The 23,977-nt window shown below is 37.8% G+C and overlaps 1 protein-coding gene across 7 annotated transcripts in view; it reads right to left on the bottom strand.

Annotated features, from left to right (window-relative positions):
* The window catches only part of slc12a7b (solute carrier family 12 member 7b), an 88,779-nt gene that overhangs the window by 42,542 nt on the left and 22,260 nt on the right, over positions 1 to 23,977 (bottom strand). Inside the window, exons 1-2 of one of the 7 annotated variants that reach the window (XM_047158106.2) lie at positions 5,041 to 5,237; positions 3,167 to 3,353 (exon numbers count right to left, since the gene is read on the bottom strand). The exons of 4 other annotated variants lie outside the window; for them this stretch is intronic. In XM_047158106.2, the coding sequence (XP_047014062.1) occupies positions 3,167 to 3,197 (31 nt within the window). In that variant the 5' untranslated portion in view covers positions 3,198 to 3,353; positions 5,041 to 5,237. Of the gene's footprint in view, positions 1 to 3,166; positions 3,354 to 5,040; positions 5,238 to 23,258; positions 23,580 to 23,977 lie in introns of those variants that run through there. 2 more of the 7 variants (XM_047158096.2, XM_053683610.1) reach the window with 2 other exon arrangements.

The raw sequence follows: 23,977 nt of genomic DNA, 5'->3' as shown, positions 1-23,977 counted from the left end.
GTAACAAATAGCCTAGCAACCAGAGTGAGATGTGCAAATTTCACGACCTCCACTTCCGGCAGCGCGTTCAGAGAGATGAGGGGGCGGGTGCATGCACGTGCTACTTGCACGAGCGCATGCTCTTCGGATGTTGACAACCGTGACACTGTTTACTGTAGACACGTGCATTTGTTTTGTTTCTGATCCGGAGTATTCTGTCACGTCACGAGACGTAAGGGAGTAGAGTATGGAAGCAGGTAAAGACGTATTTATTTAAGGGAACATAACATTAACAATGTATCTAACTATACTATATCTACTATAATACTCCACGAGGTGTACAGGGACGTTGAGCGGTATATATCCCCAATATAATCAGCCGTGTAGAACCAAATAGAACCATTTTCTGCACTCTTGTCAATGCATTTTTTAATGCACTTTTTTGTTGTAGGCTACAGAGTGTTCCATTCTTTCAGCAGTCAGTTATAGGCCTAACATAGTCTATTCAAGGGGGGCTCAAAGATGAACACATAACAATATTTTTATTTTACTCATTTATTTAAAGTTATATTGTTCCTTGTTGGTAGCCTACGCCTGCTGGAATGAAAAAAAAATGTTCAGTGTTAAATAAATATTTTGAAATTGTAGTTTTTGTAATTGATTTTTTTCTTTGAAAAGCAAGACAAACTAGTAAAAAGCACATTTTGACCATTTAATTTATGCAATGGTGAAAAAAAATGGTAAAATAAATGGAAAAAATGCAAAATACGTGTTTGGTATTCGGCCAAATTTTTCATTATATTCGGTTTCGGCTTCGGCCAAGAATTTTCATTTCAGTGCATCCCTATTGGATACCCCTATAATGGATGATCTGCACCATGATAGCGACAATCCAGTAAGGATCAAATTATATTTATCCATGGACATGGGCATTGATGATACTCAGACGCAATGAAGACTCTCAAAGTATTTGTTAAGAACCAAAGGGCAAAGGTTAAGAAACTATATTAGTTCCTTAAAAGCATCTAATGTTAAGATAAAGCAGTGTCTTATGAATATGATACATCTCTCATTATTTGAGCCAAACTAGAGAGATCTTAGGTACCCATGTTGTGTTCCATGCTGAAATCACTCCATCACTCACTTGTTCACTATTTACTATATATACTGTCCTATACAGAGCAGCAGTAAAGGAGCCACTGGATTGAGAGTTTGCTTTTTTTCCCTTAATGCTAACACACCTGATAGATATGATTATCTATTTATGGTGTGGATCAAGTGGGTATGGAAAACTTCAAAACTTAAAAAAAAATTTAAAAAAAGAAGTTTTTTTTTTTGTTTTGTTTTTATTTTAGTTTGTATGAAGAATGACTCATGGAAAAGACACACTTCCATTTTAATCATTGTTTAAAGCCACACCAGCTTTTAAAAACACCTGGAAGTCTATATAATTTCATTGATATGGTATACATCATCTACATACTCTCTTTACTGAGAACATCAACTGTCCAGTTTCGGTGAGCTTCAGATTCTTGTTGTGGAACATAATGTGGTCTTCTGCTGTTGTAATCCATCCAACCCAAGGTCCTGCATGTTGTGTGTTCTGAGATGCTTTTGTGCTCACCATGGTTGTACAGTGTGGTTATTTGAGTTATCACAGATGTCCCGTGAGCTCAAATCAGTCTGGCCATTCTCCTGTGACCATCCTCTTCTGCTCATCATGTTTCCATCTACAGAAGTGCCACTCACTGGATGTTTTTTTTCTTGTTTTCCTCACCATTGTGTTTAAAAATCCCAAGAGATAAGCAGTTTCTGAAATACTCAAATCTAACATCAACCACCATGCCACAGTCAAAGTCATAGCAATCGCGTTGTTCCCCCGATCGGATGTTTTTTTTCCATTGTTAATTTGTTAATTAGGTTCTTGATTTTGATCTGTATGATTTTATGTATTGTGCTGCTGCCACATGACTGGCAGATTGTATATTGGCATGATTGTGCAGGGGTAAATGCGTTACAATTAAAACGGCTGCATTACTATATAGAATATTTCAAAATGAAACAGACTTTGAGTGGATGGAACAATAATGAAGTGAACCAAAACGCTGCATCCGGAGAGTCCCTAGCCGAAGTTATGCTTATAAAAAGTTTACTGAGACATTTCTATCATCATGTGTGTACTCATCTGTCATTACCGTAGTCATCCCCATCCTCTGTATTACAACCTAAACACCTCATTATGCAGAACATGTCAGTATCCAGGTGATGACATACGACTGACATCTAACCCAGCTTTGAATTTGATCATCTGTCTTGACAAGTTCAGACAATGCTGTCTGATTTACAGCTGCGCTCCCCCTAAGGAGCCGCACTGTTCTCATTTCTGCTGAATTTGCTGGGGGTTGCACCAGTCTCAGTGATGAATGACTGCAGGTGGACCTGACATGGAGCGCAGTGGAGTCCTTGAGCCGGCCCATCGCTTGACCTCTCACAGTAACCATACTACTCTCAGAGAGACTGCGGAGGAATCATTCCGCACTGGTTCATTCCCCCCTGCACTACAACTAGATTGTTTAAAATGACTTCTGCAGTACAGGTTTCTAACACATGTGAGGGGTGAATAGCACTGGAAATAACACAGAAACCGGTCCAGTGGAGCATATTAACTATTACTCTACACAAGATATTAAAATCTGGTATAAACCCAAGAAGCTTGGAACTAATAGTCCAAGACTGGATGAAAGTGCGTGAATCAAAATCCATTCGTGATTGAAGAGCATCATTATTTTGTTATTGAGCATGCAGTCTATTTATACCTGCTCAGCTCGAACGCTAAGCTGCCTAACGCACACCTAGGCTAGGTTTCCTTAAAAATAACAGTGCCAGAAGCAATAGGAGAAGAAAGGAGAGGACGGTGCACTTCACTCCTTTCGTCCAACAAATAAACTACAGTGCTAAAGCAGTATTAGCAGATCACAGTTAGGATAAACCATGTAAAGGAATTTGTATGCTGGTTACAAGCCTTAAATACGTATTTAAATATTGGGAAATGTTCCATAAAAGATAGAACTGTCAACTGTCAAGTTTTCATAGGTAAGAAATATACACGAATCAAACGTGACAGTTCTGGAACCATCATACCCAAAATGATTAAGCCAAACAGCAAAGCGTGACCTTAGGCACTTACCCTGGCGTTGGGAGCTCTCTCCCTGCTCCATGCTTGATGGAGAGGAGAGGACTGTGCTGCAAAGCGCCTGCGTTTAGATTCTCCAAAGCCTGAGCTCTCAGGAAGGTGGTACGCTAATCTCTGCTCTGATGATCACCTACTGTCACACTAGCCAACCTGACTCCAGTGACAAATCAGATGCTGATCCCTGAACATCGGCACCAACAGAGAGGGAGGAGCCAAAGGATAGTTGAGGGAGAGAGAGAGAGAAAGAGAGCGAGCAAGCACAAAAAAAAGAGAGAGAGATGTACTGCTGTTCACCTAGCTGAGTGTACAGTGTTTCAGTACACACCGAGGCTCTAAACAGCATGAGTGAATGGACATCAGAGCACAGGGAAAAAAAACCTTGTAAAAAAAACCCTGTTCTCTACATAACGCGAAAAATCCTAAGTGAAAGAGCTTTCTTAATGGCATCTACATAAATCTTTCAATGGTGAGGTCTGGCACGTTCCTCTACACCCAGTTTCACATATGGTCATGGAAGACCTAGTGACTGTGTAATTGGAAGATAATCTGTATTTCTGTTTTCTGGCGTTAAAAGTTTTGCAGTTATACTCCGTAAAGTCTGATCAGTGGTCATTAACCACGTCTTCATCAGCATGTGAACAGAGTAGTAATCACTTAACAAGATTAGCAAAATCCTGCCCTTTTTATAAAACACACATAGGCAGCAGGACCACCTGAAGAACGTATATACTCTAAGTAGAATTGGTCTTTTTACTGTTATATAAACAAATTACTCAGTTGCATGGTTTAAAAAGAAACCTTAGGATGTCTTAAAAAGAAAAAAAGACAGCATTTCATATAACGTGTCATCGCTCAACCAGAACTCATAATACTTGTCTACCACTGTGCAGTTAAAATCATAAATACTCTATGGAAATTAATAACTGGATTTATATCATTGTTTTCAAAGTCATTAGAGTGCTGCTAATTGGACCAGTAGAAACCTGACACCGTGTAGAATTTAATCTGCACTATATACGATCGATGTATGTCATAAATAGTAGTTCATAAAGTCATCGACTTTACGGGTTCTTCAATGGTTATTTACGGCACCATAGGTTCTGCAAAGAACCTTCTTTTTGTCAAGAACTATTTTTCATTGTATAGAGTTCTTGAGATGAGCTGTACGGTTCTTTGGAGATTAAAGAATTTCTTTATGCTTCATTATAGGTTCTTCAGAGCAGTGTATTGGTTCTTCAAGGCATCATCCCTTAACAGGTTAAAGTGAACCCTATAAGGTTCGTTGTGGGACTGGAAAAGGTTCTCCTGGCATCACTCTTAAGAACCTTGGTTAGTGCTTTAAGGAACCAAAGTAAGAGTTTTTTAGAGAACTTATGCTAACATGGTTCCTTGTGTCACTGATGTGAAGAACCATTTCTGGGTTCTTTAAAGCAACAATAAATAAATAGTTCTCTTATGAAATTAAGAGCAAAAGGGTTTTTGAGCAAAACTTAAAAGGGTTCTCCTGTGGTATCAGGCTGAAAACCCCCTTTTTGGTTTGTGGGGAAATTACTAATTTTTACTTTGTAATAATTTTGTTCTTGTTCATCTGAGGATAATGCCTAAGAAGGCCATGTCATGTCACTGAGATCAATACAGAATGTTTATCTGTTTACAGAGACACAAACATGTTCTTCTGTTCTAGGTTCATCTGTCCAATATCCTAAAACAAGTCCTGTTTGAACTGCCTCAAACTGCTTCTTATCGGTACACATAATTATGTCATGCTCTGCGTTTCATATATATAGTAGTGGTTTAGTACAAGGGCTTCAGCACACTCTCTTTATTCTATCCTGTATTAACCATCTTTCTGTAATAAACCTTTTTACCTTCAGAGGACGAGTCTGTGAGTGTTGTCTAATTTCCACGACAATTTGGCGTCCCTGGCTGGGCTGCGCTTTTCTTTTCAGCTTTTCTGGACAACAAGCAAACCGGAGGACACTTGAAGAAAAGTTTCACCCTGAAGTCTGTGTTGACACGAAGGCGGTTTGTCCTTTGTTGTGCAGAATCATCAAGAATTTAGAATTAGAATTTTATGAAGTCATTGTGTATTGCTGTTTCTATGGAAGGGAGTCAATAACATAAGAAATGCACGTATTACCTTGAGAGAAGTATTAGATGGAGTGATTTTTTATAAGAAGGTCGAGGAACTTCGCCTCTGCGATGGCAGAGATATTGGTTTTTCTTAGATCACAGCTTCAAAACTAAGATATATACTGACACATACATATATATATATATATATATATATATATATAGAGAGAGAGAGAGAGAGAGAGAGAGAGATAATAACGGTAAAAATATTTGCTAAGGGAAAGAGTCTGGGTCGAGCAATAAATAAGTAAAGAGAGTATCTTATTAAGAAGCGCGGGAGGCGCAGTATTTTTACGGTGGATTATCATCAAGTGGCATGCCCCATTGGCTCATCATACCAGCAGTACATGATACATTTGGCAAATGTAACGCACAAGTAAATTTTACTTAGATAAAATAATATTATTAATAATAATTTAAAATAATGTTTAAAAAAGAAGGGAAGAGAAAACTGTAAGCCCTACCAAATTGCTGTATGTGGACTTGCCCTCACATGTAAACTCTTTTACATTCTTAAGGTTTGCTCTATTGAACCTACAGGTTATATGAGTAATTGAATGTCTAGAGATTTGGCACACATTTTGAACCTTTTCTGTCTGTGCACGAGAATGCACATTCACTTGATTTTCATAGCAGGTTAAATTAATTAAAACTTGGATAATTACAGAAAAAATAAAATAAAATAAAATATGAGAAAAACATGTAGCAAAACACATCCTGTAGACATATGCTATGGTATGTACAGGGTGCTCATATGCTGGTCCTAATATCACATTTATGCTTTTGAATTATGAGGAAGGATGTTTGAACAAATATGATATATGGGTTAAAGAATGTGCTTTTCCTGTTTGAACTGCCACAAACTGCTTCTTATCGGTACACAGAATTATGTCATGCTCTGCATTTCATATATATAGTAGTGGTTTAGTACAAGGGCTTCAGAACACTCTCATTATTCTATCCTGTTTTATTCCATCCTGTATTAACCATCTTTCCGTAATAAACCTTTTTACCTTCAGAGGACGAGTCTGGAAGTGTCTAATTTCCACGACAGGTTCTAATTGGAACCTTTATTTTAAAGAGTGAATGTCCAGTCAGGGGGTCCCAAGGGGTCCATGAAGCAGAGCCATTTCAGACACAATGTGGCCAAATGTTCTGTTTATTTTTGCTCCGCTAACGGAAATTGATCCTGAAGAAGTTGCACTCACTTTACAGAACGTTAGAAAGCTGGCTAGCTAGCACACAATGACCTGTATATTTCTGTTAAAGATTCTGCCTGTACAATTAGTGTCCCTTCTTCCTTTTTATCTTCATCTGACAAGTTTTCATATTTAAAGTCAAAAGCTATATTCCTTAAAATGATTGTTTGCCATGTCTGCTGATGATGTCAGGAACACAACTATAGCAACCGTTTCAAACTATTAAGTGGAAATATACATTGCAAACAGATGAACAGAGTCACACACAGAGTGAAACGTCCCAATGTGGTTATAGGAAATATAGGCACTCTTAGAATGCCACTCGACCAAACAAATTAGTGGACTGGAACTAACTTGTATAAAATGAACATATAATATTTGAATATTTGCATTATTATTATTATTTTTGGAATTTTCTGGATTCCTACACAAAAGGTTTGAAAACCCCTGCGACTCTCGCACAGAGTGACATGTTTCGACATCACCAGCCAACTGTGTTTCAGTGTATTTCCTTCAAGTGAGCAAAATCCAAATGTATTTAGCTTATATATATATATATATATATATATATATATATATATATATATATATATATATATATATATATATATATTTAAACTATATATAACAGTACATTAACAGTAAAGTGTTTGCAATAATTTACCACTTGCCAATAATCTTAATTTAACTGAGAAATGACAACTGCGGTCTATAATCAAATATATTATATATACACTATAATAAAATATATATTTTATAAATATAATTATATATACACTATAATAAAAACATGTTCCTGAATGCACATGGACAGAGGCGTAAGACACATGGACAGAGTCCTGAATAAACGTGCAACTTATTAAGCTCAATTTTCCCCAGAAGTCAATAACACAGAACAGGAAACCACAAGAGTGGTGTAAATAAAACACCAGCAGATTAGTGGTGTGTCATTAATAACATTTCTGTGCCACAGTGTGTCCTTAAATGTTGATAGCGTTGTATATTTATTGCACTGAATGTGTGAAAGATTTAAAAAAAATAAAAAATAAAAAATTGATACCAGGAACATGTTCAGTAAGTTCTGGTCATTTCAAATGCAATCCCTGACACATACAGAGTATTTCCTTTTCCATTATGAGAAAAAAAAAGGTTTGTTTGAGTGGGTGCGTGTCTGTGCAATACATACTCATGGAGACAAAAGTAGTCATTACATGTCGTGGCTTGAAGCCGTCAGCCACAGAAGACTTAAATGAAAGCATGATTAAAGGTCAAGAGTGAATTTGGTCAAACGAGCATAATGTTGACACGCAAAGCCTGTTAATGTTAAAAACTGAAGGCAATGTACCTGAAATGAAACACGAGGCGGTTGATGTATCCACCAGAGGGCATCACTGACAAACAAAGCAGTGTCTGCTTTGTCCAATTTTAGATTCGCGTCTCACTATGCATCTCAGTGTTTGGGGTTTATTTTTTTTGCTGTTTTTCATGAACTAATCTCAAATGAAAAAACTGAGTTACCAAAAACATATTTCAAATAGCATCATAAAAGTTTGTGTAAAAATCTAAAAACAAACAAAAAAAGTTCCTGAGTGCCTAATGAACAGCAGGCACCAGGTGTTTTCCAGTCTGCCTTGGTGAAGGTGAATCTAGCTGGCAAGTTCACTGCATCAGCAATAAAAGTCCTTACAGAAAGAAAGCAGTTCCCTACAGATGTAGCAGAGCAGTGAAACAGCACACAGCAGCTGAATAAAAAGAATAAAATACTGCACAACCTTCTGTACACATGCCTGCCTGCTGTACAGACACTATAGTGTTGGCAGTCAAGGAAGTTCGGCTCCTGTAACTGTTTTACTGTGATACTATAGTACTGTATTACATTACATATGTACAGTGACCAGCAGTGTTCATCTGAATACAGAATTTGTTTGCTTGTTTTTTCCCCCATGAGTTCAATACTGAGAAGAAAAAGGAGCAGCACCGAATGTTGTAACTGTTCATTACCAAGTTCTCGTTTTTATTGATTTCTTTGACTGAAATTGACGTGTCTTCAAAATAGCTAAAACATAAGTAGGCCTGTGACAGGCCAATAAACGCAACAACAGGGCATGTTTTTATAAACAAAATATTCAACAACTGGGTGGTGTGACATCGTGACATCGTCCGACACAAAGCATAACTGTTCGCACCCAGAAGCTGGTATTTCAGCATGTCCCGAAGTTCTGTATTCATCTCATCACAGTCATTTTCCAATACGAACAAGTTATTAGTTATGAAAGAATGTCTGCGAAACAATTTCCAGCTGTAAACAACTGTTCCCTCCCACTCCCCCACCCCCTCCCTCTCTCAAGAACAAGAACAATCATACAATTGGCAAGCAACCAATCCAGTGTGCTATATATTTTATCTAGAGCCATGAAAAAACTCAAATTGTCCTCAGAGTAATAAGAATAAATAACTGAATTTGCAAGAATTGGGAACGTTAGTTCGTTTACTAGCAAATAGGAAATCTTTAAAGGTCAAGGTAAAGAATTTAGGTTAAATGAAGAGTCACTAACCTTTGTGTATTCTGCACTATTACCATAGTACTGTACCAGTATAACATGCAACCCTAGAGTAAAGCAAATTCATTAATTAATAGTCAGCCTGACTTTCATTATCATTAAGCTAATCTAAAGTTTATACAATACTCAAACAACTTTTTAAAATCATTTATTCATTTATTTTCAGTAAACACTTTATCCTCCTCAGGGTTGCAGTGGATCAAGAATCTATCCCAGGATTGATATCACTGGGTGTGAGGCAGGGACACAATGAATGGGAATGGCCAGTCTTTCGAACACATCAGACACTCAAGTAACTAGTTTCAGTCTAATTCAAATCAAGCAATTTACCTCATTTGTTGAGATGTTGTATGAATGAATCGTAAAGATGCAACAGCAAACAAAGGACAGGTGTCCAGATAAGCAAAACCGGCCTTGTCTTCTTCTGGACTGTCAGTCAGAGCACTACTAGCCAATCATGGCCATCTGTGAGCTCATGCACACATTAAATATCAATGGGAATATATTTTTCTCATATGAATTCATAGGGGTGCCAATAATTGTTGCACAGCTATATTTAACAAAGATTTATTTTGATAAACCTGTGGGGGTTTTTTTCTTTTCAATTGTTTGATATCCATGGGAGCAGAGTATTTTTTTTATTATTATTATTATTTTTAAACAAAAGATCAAAAGATTAAACAATAAAGACAATTTTTCACAGCCTTCTTTGCTCATATTTACCAAGGGCGCCAATATTAGTGGAGGGCACTGTATATAAAACAGGACAAAGTTCTCCTAATGTATCCATCTGCCTTATGACATTACATAAGCAGCTGTTCAAAAAGAAGTGGTGTGTGTGTGTGTGTATGTGTGAGAGTGTGTGTTTGCTCTGCAGTCGTATAAGTCCATAAATCTAAGGGCCATTCTTTTCACAGTGTGTTTATCATGGAAACTAATGTCATGTTAATGATAAAAATAAGATGCCTTGCACAGTGTTAGCCCATCCCACACTGCTCCACTCAGCTCAGTGGTTTTATTGCTTCCTCATTTTAATGTACACTTTTTCCAGATCTCCCAGCATTCAATTTCTGCAGAAAATCTTACAGGTTTTCACACATACTCGACCCCAGTGTCCTCTACTCTCCTCCCCCAGGCCTTACAGATCCAATCTCCTTTTAATTAACAAAAAATGCTTGGCCTCACTACTCTCTTAGACATGACAAGACATTAATTAAAAATGTATGGGCTCAAGATTTCTCTAAAAATATATGGGCTCAAGTGCTTTCATATGATCTAATAAACTGTATTTTTTATAATGTCCACCTTTCCTCTTCATAAATTAGACCAAGTGTAGACCATCTGGAATTGATCACCCCTCCTGTGACTTGGCTGTTGTGCTATGGGCCAGGACTTCATTACAGTCTTACATGACTTCAGTTTTCGCTATATCAGATGTTCTGGGTCTAGTCTTTGGGGGAAGGTGGGGAGATTAGGGTGGTTCTAATAATTAGGGAATCATAGCCATTTTTCAAGCATCCATTCAGTTAACTGCCTTAAAGTAAGAGCTTATGTGGAAAGTTGCTAGACTTATAAGATTTCACATATTTTTATCATTCCTTAGACTTTAAATATAGACAATCAAGGGGGCTCTGTGAATTTTAAAAACCAGTTGAATCCAATAAGTTCTGAAATTCCAGACTGAATGTCCTTTTTATACTGGTTTTCTCTGAACAAGCTAAATCGGTAGTGGGCTTTTTCAGTTCTTTTCTCTGGAAGTACAGAACTGTAACATAGGTTCTGACAAATATTCTTAACTGATTGAGTATATTTTTGCCCCATCATTTTATTATTGTGTCTTGGTTTTGAATAATGCAATTTTATCCCTGACATTTCAGAACTCAACTAACTCTCTAATACCCCCTCTGTCTAGTCCGTACAGGATTTTGCGGAGCTCTCTTTTGATTATTGTGGCCAAAAATGCTTGATTTTTTGCGGCTTTTTTCAAAATTTGCTATGCAACTTGCTGGGATTTTTGTGAATTTTTTTTTTTTTTTCAAAAAACTACTCAAATTGGTGAAATTGACTGCACAGTCTTTCGTAGTGATGTTTGTTGGTAAATGAGTATAGCCTTTTAGTTGTACTCATGTACGATGCATGTGAATCGAAGAGGGCTTTGACTGAATGCACATTGTTGAGACGCTTCTTGGCCCAAATATTGCAGGGTTTGCTTGATTTTGCTTTAATTACTGTGATCGCAAAATCCTGAAGGGCCTGCTCTGATTCCGTCAATCTGTAATCAATAAACAATATAAACAAACTGTGATATTACCATTAATCAATCCATCCATCCATCCATCCATTTTCTTACACAGGGTTGCAGGGAGCCTATCCCAGGGGACTCAGGGTAGAAGGCATGATACCCTGGATGGGGTGCCAATCCATGTCAGGGCACAATCGCATACTTTGAATAATCTGTTAACACCTATCAGCCTACAATGCATGATTGTGGACTGGGGGGGAAACTGGAGTACCCAGCAGAACCCCTGAAGCACAGGAAGAACATAAAGGCTCTGCGCACGCAGGATGGAGGTGGGAATTGAAACCCCAACACCGGAAGTGCAAGGCGAACATGCTATCCACTAGGCCACCCACCAAACTAAAACATTGAAACTCTCATTATATAAAATTTACAGACCTGTGTTCAACAGATTTCCCATGATCATGAGACAAGCAAAATGTTCAAAGCAAAGCAGCTAGTAACCTTAACTCTGGTGAGAGAGAGAGAGAGAGAGAGAGAGAGAGAGAGAGAGAGAGAGAGAGAGAGAGTTCATCGATTTTTTTGTTGTTGGTATGTTTGTAATTGGACTGCACACAGCCACTTGCCTGATAACTGTTCAGCAGATCAGGTCAGGGTCAGAATGTGGATGAAGAGCCCATGGCAAATACAAACATGCCTCATCCATGTGGTTTTTTGAGCAAAATAAAACATTAGGAAGCAGAAATTATACCAGTCCACGTGGCTTCTTTTTCAAGGACATTATTATCAGAGAGGATTTTAACATTTACTCATGTAATTTATTGAGCTACATTTATTAATCGCTTTCAAAATCTGTTTGCATTTTAGTCAGGACAAGGCAGAGGTGAAGGCAGAAAATGTAGAGGGGAAGGGAGAGAGCAGAGCAGAGCAGATCCGCATTAACCTTAACATTAACAGAATCCAATAACAAGAGAAGAACCGAGCAAACCTGACAAAGTGCCCTTCTTCTCAGATATGCTTTGAATAACTAAAAGCTAGTAACTTAATAGAAAACATGCTAGATTTCATTCAAACCACTCCACTACTCCCAACTCACTCCAACGTCTATGTCAATTCAAGTCAGGTCTATTCTATTCAATTTTATTTAAGAAGTGATATTAACAATAGGAACTGTCACAAAGCACATTTACAGATATGTGCATGTAGATTTAGATCCCTAATGAGCCAGAGGTGACAGTGGCAATGAAAAAGATGACAAGAGTAAGAAACCTTGAGAGGAATCAGACTCAAAAGTGATCACATCCTCTTCTGGGTATATAATCGGTATTGGCCGGTAAAGGCTATTTTTTCCCGCTATCGGCTATCGTGCTTTCGTGCTGTCGATTTCGTGTGTAAAGATGATGTCTCTTGTGTAGAATGACGGCAAAACTGCAGTTTGTAAGCTCTGTAATCTCTGCACTGCTAAAATTTTACACCGGACACTGCAGCAGTGAAGTGGCGTCCTCCAAATAAGTTTTTAGAAAAAAAAAAAAAGAGAAACCTTCCAACTTCTGGGGGAAAAAAAAGCATTAGAAAGTTAAAAGAATCCATTTGCCTGGCACAAACCCAGTACACAAAAGGAGAATCGAAGCCTGAAGGGCCTGCCTCATCACGAAATGTTCCATATACAGCTGAGTGCAGAGGTTTGCATATCCTTACGACACAATGTCTTTTTTTCTATGTGTTTTCCTTTTCAGGTTAGTGTATTAACCCATGTTCTGCCATACAAATGCTCACATAGTGCATGTTAAGATATTATAATATACACTAAGAAATTAAGTGATACCAAAGTTTATATTTCCCTTTCTGAATATAACAGAATTAGTTTGTAATATCTGTATGGCAAATTTGCTTTCGTAATTGCTCTTTTGATTCTATATGAATCCCCATATATGTTAAAGATTATAATTCTTCCAGATTTAAAAATCTTTGACTTTTTGCTTTCTGTCTTGTTAGAGGTTACACCCACATTTCATTTTAACTTCCTGAAATTCTGTTTTGTTGTGTTTTTTTTAGCAGATGCATTGTACAAAGACTTACATTATTATTCTTTTTTCACCCAGAAATCATGGGATATTCAAACTTTAAAACTCAGCTATATATCAACATCCATACTGCACGAGCTTCATTTCTTTTCAGCTGATGTGTAATACTTTTTTGTTTACATGTCAACAGCACCACCAGCTGCTACATAATGCCATTTTTTCCTTAATGCCAACTCAACCATACCATGAAGTGCCATTACTGATATATTATCAGCAGCACACAAGCCAAAGACAGAGCTGCCACATCTAATCATGTCATGCCACGTCATATTTTGTGTGTAGATACTTAAGCTTATTAGATTATACTGTAGAGTACATGAATGTTGAGAGGCAATTATTGGCTGCAGTTGTCACCTAACTTGATTTAATGCTAGTGTGAGTTATTAACAGAAATCAGACAAACAGAAAAGAACACATCCATTCACACACTATGGACAATTTAGAGATGCCAATCAGCCTACAATACACGTCTTTGGAATGGGGAGGAAACTGGAATACCCAGAGGGAACCCCCAAAGCACTGGGAGAACATGCAAGCTCCACACAGACAGGGCGGAGGTGGGAATTGAAACCCCAACTCCAAGAATCGAAGCCCCAACCACTAAGCCACATATGTTGGTTAATTTAATTTATATTTAAGGAAAACAGTGTTTCCCTCACCAGCCTCTCTCATTTCTCACTTTTGTAATTAATAAGACAAAACGTTCATCTTGTCAATTTACTGAGAAAGCAGAAAACACAAAGTCCTCTAAAGACTGAAGACACATCCGTGAGGGGAAAACATACTGACTGTTAGTGTTTGCGTAATCAATTTATTCGATTATGTACCGGGACTCCCTATGAATTAGTTTCTACTATAGAAATTATAATATACTGGAACCTGTAATTTGAATTACAGTGAGCATACTGTCAGAGCTGCACTGTTAGAAAAATATAAAATCGCTAGATTAATGGAAAATTAATCTACACCTTCTGACCAATCAGATTAACGAATTCAAAAGCGCTGTGGTGTAAATATTGCTACTTAATAAAACCTTAATATAAAGCGTTACCCATTAAAGCATATTGCTGGTATGCTTGTAGCAACGATACTCTATAAACACACGCACTTCAAAACAGTTCAAATGCTAGATCACTTGGCTGCATGTCTGAAATGTGGAAGTGAGTATTACAAAATGACCTGCAAGCAACATGTTGCGTAATACTTCCAACTTGACTCGTATAAAGCTGAAAAAAGTATTTCGTCACATCACCTTCTGCAAAGCTGCAGTCATGGAAAAGTTTAGGATGTTGCATCTCTATAGACACAACAGAAGGCCAGTGTTCAGCTCTGATCACTCAAGTCTTATTATGCATAAGGACATTAAAAAAAAAGGCATGCACATGAGTCACACCCCATCAAACGGCCAGGCTTCATGCACACACATGCCAAAAGGTGATGTCCTTGATATCACAGCTGTGAATCCAGCCTTATCTCAGCAATTCAATCCCTCAACAAGTAATGCCTGTCTTCTATTCGAAAACATCCCCTATCCCCGTTTCATTTCAATGACAAGAACAGACCAGCATGCCCTGGCAATATTTAGTTATCTGGAAATTAAGTGTATAGCAAACATTCCTACTACAGAGCCCTTCTTTTCACTGGGATTGCGAAATGCTACATGTTATGGCAGTGTACAATCTGATATACTCCTACTGAATGGCAAACTGAACTAAAGCAATGCTTAGAAGACTGGAACTTAAAACATTTAATAGGTGATTTAGGTCAGTGAATGTCTTGTACTGTTCTATTATCAGTAATTCCCACAGTCATTCACTGGCCCCAGGGCAATCCAGAGGAAAATAACCCACAGCATAGAGGATGTGGGGGAGACAAAACAGCTCAGCATTAATACCACAGCTAGTACTGCATGTATGGAGTTTAAACCAGATTCTCCATAACCAAAACCTAAATTTGTGATGTTTGGTTGTGAAAATATCATATTAAACATTTTCACTGCATTCATTCATTCATTTTCAGTAACCGTTTTATCCTGGACAGGGTGTGCAATGGAGGAGAAGGAATACACCCTGGTCAGGATGCTAGTCCATCCATGCACACGCCCGTTCACATACTCATTCACACATACGGACTGTTTAGTGAAGTTCAACTACAGCATGTTTTGGGAAGAAACCAGACAACCCAGTGGAAACCCCATGTGAACACCTTCAGAACATACAAAGACAGTACAGACAGTACAGACAGTAACCTGAGCTTAGGAACAAACCAGGAAAATTGGATATTTGAATCCTTTGGGTCTGAATTCACCTATTTGATATTCAGGTCATAAAAATTCAGGTTCAAGAAATTCAAGAAATTATTATAAAGACTTAAAACAGGACACAATTCTGCACTTTACAATTCTTATTAGAATTAAAAAATTCAAGGAAAATATTCAGAGTATGTTGAAAGGGTCAATATGTAGACCTGGTGAGAGGCAACACATTTCTGAGGTCAAAGGTTTCTAGCCACGTGTCGGAGTATGCAGTCAAGGTGTATGTGGCACTATTTTGTTGAATCCTGCTCCTACCCCATCCCACAATTATTATATACACTCACTATCCACTTTATTAGGAACACCTGCACATTCATGCAGTTATATAAATCAGCCAGTCATATGGCAGCAGCGCAATGCAAAAAACAAACAAACAAACAAATAAACAAAAAACCCATTGATTTCTTTGATTTTAAGCATGGCATGGTTGTTGGTGCCAGATGGGCTGGTTTGAGTATTTCAGAAACTGCTGATCTCCTGGGATTTTCACACAAAACAGTCTCTAGAGTCTACACAGAATGGTGTGAAAAACAAAACAACATTGACTGAGCGACAGTGGGTGGAAACGACTTGTTGATAAGAGAGGTCAGAGGAAAATGGCCAGATTGATTTGAGCTCCCAGGAAGGATATAGTAAATAATCAATCAAATAATCACTCTTTACAACTGTGGTGAGCAAAAAAGCATCTCAGCATGCACAAAATATAGAATCTTGAGGTAGATGGGCTACAACAGCAGAAGACCACATCAGGTTCCACTCCGGTCAATCAGTCAAGAACAAGAATCTGAGGCTATCATGGGCACAGTCTCATCAAAACTGGACAGTTGAAGATTAGAAATATAACCACCTGGTCTTTCTCCAGTCTTCAACTTTACAGTTTGGGTGAGTCTGTGCCAATGATCACCACAGATTCCTGTTCTTGGCTGAGAGGAGTGGAAGCTGATGTGGTCTTCTGCAGTTGTAGCCCACCCACCTCAGGATTCGATGTTTTGTGCATGCTGAGATGCTTTTCTGCTCACCATGGTTGTAAACAGTGATTATTTGAGTCTCTGATCTCTCTCATCAACAAGGTGTTCCATTCAGCAGACCATCCACTCACAGGATACTTTTGGTTTTTTCCATCATTTTGTGTAAACACTCGAGACTGTTGTGTGTGAAATTCCCAGGAGATCAGCCGTTTCTGAAATACTCGAACTAGTCAATCCGGCACCAACAACCAAGCCATGCTTAAAGTCACCATTGTGATGTTTGATGTGAACATTAACTGAAGCCTTTGACCTGTATCTGCATGATTTTATGCTTTGTGCCATTGGCACATGATTGGCTGATTGGATAACTGCGTAAATGAACAGGTATACAGGAAATAAAGTGGAATGTGAGTGCATGTTTATATTTCCGTTGATATTTTCTATTGAACGGAGTTGGTTGTATTTCCCAAAATGTAAACAAATTTAAACCTCTGTCCTTGACCAGGATAAAGCAGTTACTAAAGGTGAATTAAGGAATGCAGTAAATGTGTCGGCACCATGCAAGCAATACAATCCCAAACTAATCAACCTAGCCTTTCTTTGTCCCATGAGCTTCATATCTGACTGCCAGCTCTCACCTTCATGAAAATAAAAACTGCTTGCCCCTGTAACTTTTTTAAATGCAGTGATTGCTTTTGCAGAAATTGTATACCCGAGTCACCATCAATTACTGCAGATGTTGGTCCTGTGCACTGGTAAATGAATAATTCACAAACAGCTAATGTTAACTGAAACACATTTCCAGCACTATTCAGTCAATGTCATTAGTTATTTAGCATTTCATTCTCATAGTGTTCATTAGTCACTGTTTTAGGTGTCAGTACCACATATCAGTTTGCGTGTCTGTAGTACACTGGCAAGTTGTTTGTGAGATTATTGGACCTCCTCCCTGGAAATAAAAAAATTCACACAGGACACAATAACACACTTTTTCCTGGCATGAGCGACTGTCCAAGTCTGTCTCTGCACATGGCAAGCATGACATAACTAATTATAAATGCATTTCTATTTATTCATTTTTAAACAACCAATGTCATTATCATTGTCATTATCATTATCTGTCTGTTTGGCATCGTGCCTTTACTGACTACATAACATACATATAATATAACAAGGTTACTTGTCTTGAGTAGCTAATACGTTCCAACGCATTCCCTCTCAATAAATTTGAAAATTACCGGCGATAAGCATATAAAATGCTACTAATATTACGATAAAGTTAGCAGAAGAGCTTGTGGTGTTGAAGCAAGGCGCATTGTGATTGCGTCATGACAACGAGACCATCTGACGGCAGACTCCACTCGGACAAATAAACAGGAAAATTCTCAGACCTTCTTGTGATTAATTTCCTACTGTTTTGTGCACGCTCTCGTGTTAATTTGAATTCAAATGCTTTTTACATAATATAATTGCTTATTAATTAATGTTGAGAGGGGCACTTTTAAATCATTTAGAAAAAGGGCAGGGGCTCGAGCCCCCAGAACCCCAATTCTGCATGTCCCTGATCTTCACAAATGAACATAACTTCTATGAATTTTGAAGCCTAAATACAATCGCCAGATGTAAAAAGCTAAAGGTAGGCGATAAACAAACTACACCATGGTCACACGTCTTCAACATTTGGAAAATAAAAACACTACGACTGGGAAAATAGTATAAATTGATAAATCTAGAATTTGGAGTTTGAGTCGGAATAGTTTGCAAGAGTGCGAATATAAACACAACAAGGCTGTAGTCGATGAGTTTTCTTCTTCAGCATGATGACACACGCAAAGAAATGCTGTAGAGCAAAGATGCCTTCAAAATAATGAAATTAAATGTTTCTACATTAAAAAAAAAATATGGTAAAGAGCAGTAAACAGTAGTACGTGAAACAAAGTCGATATTTGCTGTGACGAAAAAATAAAAATAGTAGTCTCCGGTAGAGTTTGTGCAGTTTTATAAGGAAATAATCTGTAAGTTTTGAGCATCTTGCAGAACCAGTCACTGTTCTTCTGGAGACTTCGACCATCACACTTGCTTCTTATTTTTGCAGCAAAACCCAGCAGCCTTCATTATGGTTTTTTTTTGTCTTAAAAGTGGTCTCTTATGTAATATGCTGCTTTCTTTACTGACATACAAACATCTTTCTGTAACATTACATTTTTTGCTAGAAAACAAATGTTTTTTTTACTGACTTAACAATGCAGAAATCATAAAATAAAAAAAAAAATCTATAACAAGGTTTGTACTAATATATATATATATATATATATATATATATATATATATATATATATATATATATACACACACACACACACACACATATATATATATATATATATATACACACATATATATACATACATATATTATATATACATATAGACATGCACACACACGTACACACACACACTTATACAGGTGTCATTTATACAGGTCATTTAGAAAAATCCCACGCCAATCTTACAATGGCTATCACATTAGTATCATGTGATGAAATTATTGGGTGGAGATTTGTCACAGTGGAGTCTATGATGCATCTGAAAATTCCCAGAATGAGGAACACGATACTGGTTATTTTGTCTACAACACACTTTGAACATCGCTTTTGCCCTCTACTACTTTTTAAAAACAACTAGAAAAAAAATCACAAAATAATGAATTATTATTATCATTATTATTATTAAGACTTGGCATGAGCTAGCTAAAGTTTTCTGGCATAAACAGTGATATAGCAAGTGTATGTTTTAGCATCTCTGTGATTTATGTGTTTTGGTGCCACACTTTTGATTACATCATCTTGCTGTGCCCTCTCCAGAATATTTGCATGAAAGACTTGCATTCTCTTTTGCAGAGTTTCTAGAAAGAAAAAAAAATCACATGGAAAATGTGTAGCATATAAAACTGAGACAAATAGTGCTATAACAGATCACAATCGATAAATCATGCAGTTTATAGAGGTGAACAGAAGCAGAAATGTGAGGGTCTGTCCTGTGCATCACCTAATAATACTGCCAAGACTTGTATTTGCATTGATACATATGACACATATATAAATCTTTTGTGTACTACATCAGACATGGTTATAAAAAGCCACAGGACAGGTTAGTCAGGTACAGGTGTTTATAAACCCTCACACACTGTAGGACAACTCACTAAGAAAACACAACCAACTGACTTGGGGCATAACGTCAACCATAAGAAAGAGAAATCCAAGTGCATACAGATACTGATACAAGCAAACTGTGCTTAACAGAAAAGCAGAAACACGCAAACCAGCAACAGCCAGGAAAAAGCCAGTGGTTGTGGGGGTTGAACGTTTAGAAAATTTGACACCAAAGGACCAAAGGTGAAAAACAGGAAGCATATGGCAGTGTGAAACACTGGTCAAACACAGAGCTTTGTTAATACCAGTGAAGAGAACTCATGATGTTGAGGATAAACGAGATAAAATTCTATTAGCACCAGTGTGTAGGCCTAATAGCATGATAAATATTCTATCCAAACGATTGTATTATACCATGTCCCCACTAATTCAGAATTTAAAAGATGGCATTTCTTTAAAAAGGTTTTTTTGTTCACACTGATGATAAGAAAATACGTATAATAATCAAGCACAGATTGCAACGCTATCTGAACCATGAACTTTACGCCATTTTGCAGTTTTATAAGGTTTTATGTGATACACCCAGCAAATGGCTAAGTGACAAAAAATACTCTTTGTGCAGTCAGTAACAGCACTGAGCACTCATCGTTGCACACACGCAGTGAGTATGTACTTTATTTTGCACAAATAAACAGCCTGAAAGAGTAGCAAAACAACCCAAAACAGTCTAAATGAAGACCAAAACAGCCTGAAACAGCACAACAGTAGTCAAAACAGCATCAAAACAGCACCAAAACATCCCCAAAATAACCCAAAACTTTGGTAAAACAGCACCAAAACAGCCCCAGAACAGCATCAAAACTGCCCCAAAAAAGTGCCAAAATAGCCACAAAAAGAGCAACAAAACAACCCAAAGCAGCACCAAAAAAGCAAAAAAAGTAGTGACAAAACAGCCCAAAACACCACACAAAACAGTACCAATTTAACCAATCGTGCTGAACTAATGTGTTGGGGCTATTACAGACCAATCACAGAACAAAAGGCTTCAGTGGCTTCACCATGCACGCCATAGCACAAAAACTCTTAATTTTTGTGTTTACAAAGAAAGGTTTTTCGGCGGCCCAAATCACTACTTAAGTGTGGACAGAATAGACAAAGAGGTCTTTACTAATTGCACTGCGCGATGTAAAGATGAGCATACATTTTAACTAAGTAAATACCATTACAATGCTTGTGTGCGTTAAACACACTTACAAAAATTCCAAATGACACCCTAAAGGTTTATTGGTTTGTCGCTTTGAGAAAACCTTTATGCTTCGTGTATTTAGTTATAATCAATTCTCAGTATAACAAGCTTCTCACCACTTATCTGTCTGTTTTCCTGCAGACAAAGACCCTATCATTTTACTATCTCACAGACAGTACACACACACACACACACACACACACACACACACACACACACACACACACACACACACACACACACAAAAGGACACAGTTAAAGGAACAGTTTATGCAAAAAAGCTAGTGGGGATCACTTAACCAGTGTTAGGAACAGAAATCACATTAAGAGATCATTTGCCATTGAATCTTAATCAAGATCTTGCAAGTATAATGTTCTATCTCACAATTCGGTCATTTTAAGATACTAAGCCAAACATTTTTTTTTTCTACTTAGTATTTTTTTTTTAACACTTTTAATTAATATTGTATAAAACCGCTGACATATACTCAGTGGAATGTAAATGACACTTAAAAACCCATTAACAAATCCTTGCCAAAAGGTCAGAACATTATAATTCCAAAGAATTGTGATACCAATCTATTAAAAGGTTATTAAAATAATTTTTAAAAAGCTATCAAGGCATAGGTGTAAATGTGCCAAGTTCACCAAGGTCTTTGAATTGAATTATGCCTCCCATGTCGGTGTCTATGGATAAAAGCATTTGTCAACGAACAAACACGGCCTAAACTGAATAAATAAAACGGAAAATTGGCTTCAGATCTTCAGATGGCTGCCAATAACCTCTGCGTAACACAGAATAAAGAAAACAGCGTTGACCAGGTCATATGAGAATGCCAGCTCTGAAACCATTGTAGCAAAAAATGTCACCTATTGTCAAAACATGTCATTTGACTCATTTATGCTGAGTAAACTCTTTATGGATCGACTATTTCTCCAAAAAAAAAATAAAAAAAATAAAAATAAAGGGGAAAAAAAAGGATTAAACAGATCGTTCTATTGGCCACACTCAATTACAGCTAAAGCTCCCCCCAAACCCATGGGATGAGATTCTTAACTACAAGCTTGATCTGAGTTTATAGTTAATTTCAGGTTCTTCTTTGGGTGGAGCTCAGGAATAATTCGACACAGATGCCTAGCTTTCAGCTGCAGTATGCAATCAGAGAGAAAGAGAGAGGCATATCCTCCTGGTTCTCAGAAGCCTTTTGTGATAATACAGTGCACATCAAGACAAAGTTCAGCTTTGGAGACTTTGATACGCTTCATAGATGAGCGTGAGATACAACTAGTGAACGCAAAAAAAAAGAAGAAAAAATTGCTAAGATAGGTGGACCGTCAACTCCCATTAAAGGCGACCAACAGATAGCAAGCTACAAGGCCGATCAATAGTTCTGGCCGGCATCTAAATTCACTCACTGGAGAGGTGGAGAAGAAAAACAGGCATTGCACAACGCAGGACCCCACCAGTCATTTATCCTTACATAACCCTCAACAAGACTTCAGCTTCTCCATTGAGTCTATAAAAGTGTAACTGCACATCATGTTACACTTACCAAGAACACACTGGAAAAAATGAAAAGAAGAAAAAAACCAACGTTTTGTAGTACTGGCTCGAGTTGGAACACTGCTAAACATATGAACCCTATGACCTTTCGTGCAATCCGTATGCTCACAGTGAGCACTGACTCAACGTGCAGATGATAACAGAAAAAGCAGAGTAGCAGTGGAACAGGCTGTGCTAGTAAATATGAAAGTATCAGTTCTACTGCTGGTTTGCTGTAAAGCATGTACTCTGAATAATAGGTGATGACTGGCAAAAGTGTTAATATGGCTTTGTTGAATATACAGGGGGTAAAAAACAAACCAAAAGAAATGATAATATTGCAACTACTACAAGAGAATAAAGTGGGGGACAGATAATGCATGCTAGCAGTATGAGTATGAACAGATAAACACGCCTGGAGCAACCCTTCAGATATGCTCCTCTCACAAGTGTGTGAAAGAGTTCTTTAAATAAATAAATAAATAAATAAATAAATAAAGTTCTAGAGAGTAGGCTCCATTTAGCACCACTTTCAAGACTGACAGCAGGAAGTGAACACAGACAGCACAACCCCACTACAAGTACAGATTGGCTACACAAAGACTGAATGTTCTAGAAAATTCCACAAACTGGTCGAGCTAGGCTCACCTGCAGCGTCTTCATCTTCCTCCCTCAAGACATTGTCATCACTGCTGTCTTCCTGAGGCGAATTCCTGCCGTCATCCACGGGAACCACCGTGAAGTTGGTGGGCATTTTTACAGCATGTGCTTCTCAGCGAGCACGTCTCTTACTCCTTATCTGTCTGTCTCTCTCACACACTCTCTCTCTCTCTCGCTCACACTCTGTCTCACTCGGCTTGCTTTGTTGTCTTTTTTCTTCCTCCAGGAAGCAACTCCTTCTCGTCCTGTGTGGTGGCTTATCTGAGTGAACTTCTCAGTTTCACTCTGTGTGCTTGGATACCGGTAGCCCATGTGACCAGCCTTCTGACAAATATGGAGCAGCCACGCCCAATTGTCCACGCACACACGCATAGCCTGGTAAAGTCTGTCTCGTGTCTGCAGCAGTAGGAATCTCCAAAGACGGAACCAGAAAGGGCAGGAGTTGAAAGGATGTATTGATTAAGCTAACCTCTCCAGCCACTTCCTGTCTCTCTTAAAAAGGTGAAGGGGCATGACGGGAAAAGGGCTAGTTCTTGTTCAATGAGTAACGCAAAGACTATTTAGACTTTGTGTCATAACTCCTTATAACAGAAGATCAATTAAAGTCAGTCTAGAATTTTAAACTGCAGAATTATAGATAAATACATGAATAAAGATTCATGCTAACATTACTACATGTGGTCGAGGGAAGGGGAATAAGATACATT

The sequence above is a fragment of the Ictalurus punctatus genome, chromosome 1 (genome assembly GCF_001660625.3).
Source record: "Ictalurus punctatus breed USDA103 chromosome 1, Coco_2.0, whole genome shotgun sequence".
NCBI lineage: Eukaryota > Metazoa > Chordata > Actinopteri > Siluriformes > Ictaluridae > Ictalurus > Ictalurus punctatus.
This window is presented reverse-complemented; position numbering and strand designations above follow the sequence as displayed.